The sequence below is a fragment of the Myotis brandtii genome, unplaced genomic scaffold, assembly GCF_000412655.1.
Source record: "Myotis brandtii unplaced genomic scaffold, ASM41265v1 scaffold1171, whole genome shotgun sequence".
Lineage (NCBI taxonomy): Eukaryota > Metazoa > Chordata > Mammalia > Chiroptera > Vespertilionidae > Myotis > Myotis brandtii.
Window position 1 is genome coordinate 459,095 of NW_005354055.1, and position 9,138 is coordinate 468,232.

The following is a 9,138-nucleotide window of genomic DNA, read 5'->3' on the forward strand; positions in this document are numbered from 1 at the left end:
GGGGTCAACCTCACCTCCCTCCAGGGCCCCGGCCGGGCCCGCTCCCTGGACGAGGAGGAGCACGAAGGCGAAGGTGATGGCGAGGGCGAGGCCGAGGCCGAGGAGGAGGCGGAGAACTACCCGGGCGAGTCCGAGCACCCTTCGCAGCCCGAGGGCGAAGAGGAGGAGGAGGAAGGTGAGCTGGGAGGCTCCCCGGTGGGGACAGAGGCCCCTGTGGGGGCGGAAGCCCCATGTCCGTCCGAGGACATCGCGACTGACCCCTGGGAACATTTGTAGAGCTCTTTGGCAGTCAGCCACGAATTTATACATTTTTCACTTGTGTAATGGCCTTGAAGAAACATGTTAATTTCCCAAGGCCACAGCAAGCTGAACAAGCCCACGTTTAGGAGTTGCTACAGAAATATTGCTAAAAAGACGCTTTGTTTTTTAAGTGATAGGAGGCAGAAGTAGTCTTCCACCAGGTGGAATTATTTTGACTCCCTTTGCAGTTACGTTTTTTTCCTTCCCATGGTAGTTTTTTTTTTTAAGTTGCAAATTGCTTGAGGTCTTCTTTGTATATTTGCACGTTGCATTGGAACAAAACGGAACTCAGAATTCCCCTCACTGTGACACATCTAGATGGATCCATATGCGGACTAAACTGCCCAGAGGCCCCATGTCAGCTTCTTGCAGCCCCAACCTTGAGCACCTCTGCAGCGTGGAGGTGTTTTATTTGCACGTTCAACTTTGCACCACAGAGGAACAGTGTGGCCTTAGAATACACCAATCAAGGGATCCAACTAGTGGCGTTGTTAGATGATAACGTGTTAACCATGGGAGAATGAGCTTGTGCTTGGTACATACTACCAGTAAATTTACCTTCTTCTGCTAGCTCTCTAAGCAATAAAACTTGACAAGCTATTATACCTGTTCTATTGATTAGTAACTCACATGCTGGTAGGTAAAAGGTCAGTTGCAGGTGTGCAGCCATCGGAAGGAGAATAATTCCTTTACCTCATAAATGACCCAGCTGAGATTCTTTTAATATCCGTGGCAGTCTCCTGTCTCCTATACATATAGAGTAGATGCCCTATTTATCAGCTTTTCTTTTCTTTCCTGATGACAGATAGTGACCCTCCGTGACAGAAAGAAATTGACTACCTGAGGTTAATGGTGGGATGAGATTTGTTATTGCCTTGATAAGATTACATTACAGAGAGCTTACACACGCACCCCGAGACTGACCCAACTTCATCTCCTTGACTGGGGAAATGTGAAGAAGAAAAGGGACTAGAAAAGAGAAAAACATGTTCTAAAGCATAGTCCTTATTGCTTCACTCTAGTTTTAAAAGTAATCACATTAACAACTTCAGTATTAAACTGGTCAAGGGATAGTTCCAGGTGTAAAAAGCTAAATGGAGTTTAGAGTAAACCTGGGTGACAGAATTATAATGCCTTAGATGCAAATTCAAATGCAGGATAGTTATTTATTCTCTCGATGTCTCCATTTCCTTATCTGTGAACTTCAGGGAGTCCGCGTGCCTTCTGGAGTTTTATATACACAATTTCATGCATAGCTGCTTTTTCCTGGGGAAAGCGAGAATCCAGAACTTTAAACAACCTGAGGTGTCTGAGATCTGGATATTTCTGAAATTTGGCAAAGCCCCTCTTAACCCTCAGTGGACCAGTGTAAAAATATTCAACACCATTTATGATCCACTGGACATTTTATTTTACTTTTAAGGCATTTTATAAATAATTTCAAATATAAGAACAAAGGGGCAGTGAAAACAACTTATTTGAAATTTTAATAAGAATTTACATTTTATTTCCAAATTTATCCCAAATTTTTATTTAATTTTTCCTGGTTTTGAAGATTAATGGAAAAAGTACTTTTAGTGCAACTAAAAGCTCATTGGTTGTTATGCATGAGTCTGAAATATAGCCATTTTATAAATACTGAGTCCAGATTTTAAGTACATCTTGTAATAGATTCTAGTTATCATTATTATTGTTCTTTTTGCACTTTATCATAACACAATACTTTTGAAAACTAGGAAGACACATATTTTGTTGAAGAGAAGACTGCCATATTCTTTCTCCATATTTGCAAAACCATTTTCATCTTTGATTTATAAACAATTACAATTGTTGGTCCAATGAATTTATTCATTTCTACATCTATTTTCTTTCAATTACCTTTGTATTCACATCTGGCATTTATTTGTCTGTTTACTAGCCTTATCAAGTACATTCTTGTGTATAAACCACTTTAAAAAGGAAAGAATACTGTCTGTATCCTTTATCAAAATAATATGGTCTGGCTCCATTTTCACAAAATATTTCAGGATCAAGTCCTTCCTGTTGAAGGACTAATTAGAAGAGAATGCCAGATATCCTTCTCATTCTTAGAAAGATAATGTTCATTCATTGAGTCTTGAGCTAGAGATAATTCATCTAGCATAATGCAGTGGTTCTCAGCCTTCTGGCCCTTTAAATACAGTTCCTCATGTTGTGACCCAACCATAAAATTATTTTTGTTGCTACTTCATAACTGTAATGTTGCTACTGTTATGAATTGTAATGTAAATATCTGATATGCAGGATGGTCGTAGGTGACCCCTGTGAAAGGGTCGTTCGACCGCCAAAGGGGTCGCGACCCACAGGTTGAGAACCACTGACTAAGGTATCATCTCTCATTTTGCTTATACAATGAATTTTAACATCATCATTAGCATCCAAAATGCTGCTATCTGTTTCTCTATGTTCATCTTCTGATTCATCCAATAATTGTGAAATGTTTTTCACTGTCAACTTTCTTTTCCTTGCCATTATGGACCAAAAAGAAATAAACTCTAAAATCTCAATTGTGTTCAATGAAAGCTGAAAATAGAGGATGAGAAAAATGTATCTAAACTTCTTTTATATCTTCCTGAAAGATGATGTGATTCTTTGGGCAAAGCAATAAGAAAACAAAATATGATGCAATACCTACAATTTATTTCACAATTATGTCACCTTTCTAGGCCATTCTAACAATTCTTCCATTTTATTATTATAGTCTTTTTTTAAAAATAGGAGTAATTGATTAGTAATACTGAAATCCATCATTATGGATGATGAAATAACAAAATATTTCAAAATATAGGAAAAATCACTAAGATACTATGTTATATATACTCTTAATCCTTTTATACTCCTATCCCTATGCCTTTATACCTTTTGTATACCCTTATACCCTTTATTAATCTAAGATTTATAAATTTACTCTTAACCTATTTACTTTTAGATTTATAAAAGGAACCAACAATAGACCTACATAATAATTTCAAGAGAAATTAGTTTTATTCTATAAAATTAGGTTTATTCTATGTAAATATAACTATATAGCATTTTCTCTTTTTCTTTGGAAGACCTGTAAGAAAGAAAAAAAATCATGAACTATTAACCATACAAATCAATTTTCAAAAAAGAAACTCAAAAATAAAAATTGTACTGTGATGTAATATACCAACAATTAAAGCATCCTGTCCAAAATTAAAGAGAACATTCCAGGATCTGGCCAGAACAGAAAAAACAGCAGGATCATTATCATCCTCATTGTGGATGCCAAGCTTTTATCAGCACAGTCTAAGACCCAGTAGATATTTAGAGAAGCCTCATTACACTTTTGACTCATACTAAACTCACTATTTTTTTATTTGTCATTTTAATTTGTGTGTGTAAGAAAAGCCTGCTTATAATAGTTCCTATTTTAAACTCACTACTGAACTCTCCTTTTCACCTGTTCTTTTAAAGACAGCCAATAAAGTATTTTGAGGACAACTGACTTTTCAGCTTACATACAGGACTTTCAGCTTACACACAGCATGAAATCAGTATTATCCAAGACATTAATAAAAATGTTGAACAGTACAGAGTCCTGTGACACATGACTCCTACCACATTGACACCAACCAATTAATTAGCATCGGTGGATCTTACTGTTGAAGTTATACATAAAACTTTACTGACATTGACATGCAGACCATATTTTTCCTTTTTACTCATCTACACTAATAAAAGAGAAACATGGTAATTAGCATACGACCGCTACCCTTCCCATTGGCTAATCAGCATATCCTTATGCAAATTAACTGTCAGCCAAGATGGCGGCCGGCAGCCATGCACTGAAGGGAGCAGGGAGGCTTGCTTGCTCCAGTGACTGCGGACTCCAACGTTCCCCGCCTCACTTGCCGGCCTCTCAGCTACAACTCTAAGCAACTATGTACTATGTTGCAAATAAGAAGCTAAACAAAACCCCAGAAACCAGCCGGACCGCAACATTGTATCGATGTTTTCAGCAGTGAGGCCTCAGAGCTAAAGCTGGCCCAGAATAAAAAAAAAAAAGAAAGAAAACAAGGAGCGGTTGGAAGCTTCAGTCACTCGCCAGCCGGAAAACGGCCCTCAGCTCCTCACCCAGACTGGCCAGGCACCCCAGTGGGGACCCCCACCCTGATCCAGGACACCCTTCAGGGCAAACCAGCCGGCCCCCACCCGTGCACCAGGCCTCTATTCTATATGGTAAAAGGGTAATATGCCTCCCAGCACCGGGATCAGCGTGACAGGGGGCAGCGCCCAAACCCCCTGATCGCCCTGTGGCTCTGTGTGTGACAGGGGGCGGGGCCACAACCTCCCCATCGACCCTGCCTTGAGTGTGACAGGGGGCGGTGCCCCAACCCCACAATCGGCCCTACCCTGAGCGTGACTGAGGGTGGCATCGCAACCTCCCGATCCGCCCTGCTCTGTGCATGACGGGGTGGCGCCCCAACTCCCCAATCAGCCCTGCTCTGAGCCCCACCAGGGGCTGCACCTAGGGATTGGGCGTGCCCTCTGCCACCCGGGAGCAGGCCTAAGCCAGCAGGTCGTTATCTCCCGAGGGGTCCCAGACTGCGAGAGGGCACAGGCTGGGCTGGGGGACCCCCCTCCCCTCCTGAGTGCACAAATTTTTGTGCACCGGGCCTCTAGTAGATATATAATGGGAAATTTTGATAAGTACTACACTGAAGTCCAGATACATATAATCACCCTGACTCACCATTATAGGATCCCCATCAAAAAAAGAAAGTCAGTTAATGACCTAATGAGCACTTAATACTCAAAGCTGAAAGGACCTTTGGAGATAACATGATTAAATCTCAACTTTAAAAAAAATATATTCTTATTAATTTCAGAGGGGAAGGGAGAGGGAGAGAGAAATAGAAACATCAGTGATGAGAGAGAATCATTGATTGACTGCCTCCCGCATGTCCCACACTGGGGATTGAGCTGTAATTGGGTGGCATGTGCCCTGTCCAGGAATCGAACTGCAACCTCCTAGTTCATAGGTCGATGCTCAGCCACTGAGCTGCGCCGGCCAGGCTCAACTTTTTTTAAGTTAGGAGAACTGAAATAATTTTCCCAAAGTAGCATAGGTACTGAATAATAGAGCTGATTAAGTATTTAGTTTATTGAATGGTTTTTGAAAAGAGGTTATATATTTAAAAACATTTTTTATTGATTTTAGAGAGGAAGGGAGAGGAAGAGATAGAAGCATCAATGATGAGAGAGAATCATTGATCAGCTGCCTCCTGCACACCCTCCACCAGGGATCTAGCCAGCAACCTGGGCATGTGCCCTGATCCGAAATCAAACCATGACTTCCTGGTTCATAGGTTGATGCTCAACCACTGAGCAACACAAGCCAGGTGAAAGAGATTATATTTAAAAGTAGTCTAGTACTCATTCTCTTACCTGTGTTTTCTGTGTTCAAGATTTGGCTTTTAATTTATATCCCATAATGTTCCAGTTGAAAGTATCTAAGCATTTCAAGCAAAAATGTTAATTCAAAATTGATCATGATAGTCCAAATAATTTATTTAACAAAGTCAATATTGATTAACATATTTACATCTAGTGCTTACTATGTATTCAAGACACTGTATTTGGTACATCTATATACATAAAAGGCTAAGCGACTGGCCTACTGGCCAGTAGGTATGATGCTCACTGACCACCAGGGGGCAGACACTCAATGCAGGAGCTGCCCCCTGGTGGTCAATGTGCTCCCACAGGGGGAGCACTGCTCAGCCCAGAGGTCTTCAAACTACGGCCCGCGGGCCACATGCAAATACAAATATTGTATTTGTTCCCATTTTGTTTTTTTACTTCAAAATAAGATATGTGCAGTGTGCATAGGAATTTGTTCATAGTTGTTTTTTTAAACTATAGTCCGGCCCTCCAACGGTCTGAGGGACAGTGAATTGGCCCCCTGTTTAAAAAGTTTGAGGACCCCTGGCTCAGCTAGAAGCCAGGCTCACAGCTGGCAAGCACAGCAGTGATGGTGGGAGCCTCTCCTGCCTCTGCTGCAGTGCTAAGGAGCAGTGAGCTGAGCAGTAAGAAGCAGTGAGCGGGCAGGCAGTAAGGAGCGAGGGGTCCGAACTGCAAGAGAGATGTCCAACTGCTGGCAAGCGGAAATCCCCTGAGGAGTCCTGGACTGCGAGAGGGTGCAGGCCGGGCGGAGGGGACAACCCCCCCCCCTGCCCCGGGCCTCTAGTAAGCATATTAAAACTATAAAAATATTGTCTTGCTGTAATAAAAATAGAAAAAATCTATGAATGATATGAAATCAATAAGTGCAAAATGAGTGAGAATGAGGTTATCTCTTAAGCATTTTTATAGCAGAAGACAAGTTACAGAATGTTTTCACACACATTCTCTCATTTAATTCTCACAATTATCAGTGAAATAGATTCTCCTTTGCAAATTTTACAGAAAGGTTCACTAGGCCTGAAAGAGTTTAAGTAACTTACTCAAACTCAAAGCAGCTAATTAGTGGTAGAAGCAGCAATTTGGCTTTAACTCTAATGCATTTTCCCATGTAACATTGTTTCCTCAGGATATAATACCTTTTAAAAATTATCTTCTAATACCTCATTTAATATTTTTATCCTTTGAGAGTTTAGTCTTAATGTGAGCTATGAAGAATGGGTTATACACTACAGCAAGGGGAATTCATGCCAAACTTCAGAATGATGAGAAAAAAGAAGCCCTGTATTATGTGATTTGAACCCAATGATATTTAATCAAATTCTTGTGTATTCCTAGATTATCCTACTAATAAAGTGTTAGGAATAGTAGAACCAATCTATAATACATGATTTTAATGAACACTTGGTATAGAGACTTTTGTTTTGGATGAAAATGATACACTCAAATTTTTCAGAAAATAGAGAATTGGAAAAAATTGGACCTTACAATTGGCTGGGTATTTTTGTTTGTTTTTTTTCTGACATTCTATAGGACTTTAAACTCATCATGTATTAAAGTAATGAAAAATTATTTTTTTTAAGTCATATAAACTTTCCTTGCAAGTTATTTCTTGATTTATTACTTTAAAGGCTTAGGCTTCTTTTGATGTAAACAATAATAGATGTACTAGGAATAGTATTGCTTTTCTGATTTAATAACACTTTTTAAAATGTCTGCTTCCCAGCCCTAGCTGGTTTGGCTCAATATATAGAGCATAGGCCTGCAGACTGAAGGGTCCCAAGTTCAATTCTGGTCAAGGGCGCATGCCCGGGTTGTGGGCTCAATCCCCAGTGGGAGGTGTGCAGGAGGCAGCCAATCAATGATTCTCTCTCATCATTGGTGTTTCTGTCTCTCCCTCTCCCTTCCTCTCTGAAAGAAATAGGAATATATTAAAAAATAAAATAAAATGTCTGCTTCCCATATGACAAGTACTTGCATCTCCATCCCCAAGTAAGAGCTTTTCACTTAGAAAAGTTTTCAAGTGATTAAATAATGTGTTTTTGTATTTTATGTTTAGGTTCAGAAATGAAAGTAGTTAAAGAAGTAGAATTTGGAATGTGCACTGTTACATGTGGTAAGTAGCATAGAGCACATAAACAATATTGTAGTTTAGGGGGAGGAAAGGTAAAAATAGTGTGGCAATTTTTATTTGTAATTTGTGTACTCTCATTCATCTCTCATTGATTTCTATTCTAATGACTATAATTCACACACAAAACACAAACTGATTGCTTTAAAAGGGTGGATATGTCAGTTTATAACCTCTAAGTCTTATTTTAAGCCAGCTCCCTATATTTTTTGGCACATGCACTGCCTTCACCAAAGTAAAATTTCCTCCATCTCACAGATGTTCAGAAGAGGAAAAATCTTGAGATGCATCTCACAGATGTCTTTCTACATACTGTGTTGGCAAATCTATCAAGAAATGTGCTTCTTTGTAATAGTCTATTCTAAATTTTACATTTCTCCAATTTATATGTCATATTTTGGAGAAAAGAGGTATTGGCTTTGTGGGGAAGATAACGTTCAAGGATTGTGACTTGTATTGATCATTCCATAAATAGAATTTGGATATAAAAATCTTTTACATGGTGGTGGGATTAAGGCAACACATGATCTACAATAGACTGGTGTTTCCCAAACTTAACTGTTCACCCCCAGTTCCTGAAGGATTTGTTAAAACACAGGTTGCTGGGTCTACCCCAGAGATTCTAACTCAGTAGGTCTTCAGAGGGGCCTAAGAAATTATATTTCTAAACAAGTTCACCAATGAAGCTGATGCTGCTGGTTAGAAGACCATCTTTACAGAACCACTATAGAGTAGTTTGTTGAGAAGATAATAGATAATTCACAATGAAATTAAGTTTATTTTAAATAGACTCTGCCTTGTAATAAAAAGACAGTGATAGGAGGGAAAGACAAAAACCAGAGGGTAAGACAGAAAATCCATGCAGATCTACATCAGAACATTTTTTTTTTTGCTCAAACATTACACCTGAATTACTTTTATTTGAGATAGCTTTTGTTTGTGAGTGTGTGTGATAAAATATACCTAATATAAAATTTACTATTTTACCATTTAAAATGTACATTTCAGTGACATAAAGCACATTCACATTATTGTGCAACCATTAGCACCATCCATCTCCCGAATTTTTTCATCATCCCAAACTGAAACCTCCATGTGCATTAAATACTAACTCCCTACTTCCCCTTTCTCCCAGCCCTTGGCAACCACTGTTCCATTTTCTTTCTTTTTTTAATTTTTTTTTATTGCTTAAAATATTACAAAGAGTGGTACATATGTCTCCTTCCCTCCCCCCACCCCCC

The 9,138-nt window shown here is 39.4% G+C and overlaps 1 protein-coding gene across 1 annotated transcript in view; it reads left to right on the forward strand.

The window, feature by feature from the left end:
* SPACA1 (sperm acrosome associated 1) overlaps positions 1 to 9,138 on the forward strand; it is a 23,999-nt gene that overhangs the window by 2,278 nt on the left and 12,583 nt on the right. Inside the window, exons 2-3 of the mRNA XM_014530131.1 lie at positions 25 to 175; positions 7,826 to 7,882. Coding sequence (XP_014385617.1) covers positions 25 to 175; positions 7,826 to 7,882 — 208 coding nt within the window. The remainder of the gene's footprint in view (positions 1 to 24; positions 176 to 7,825; positions 7,883 to 9,138) is intronic.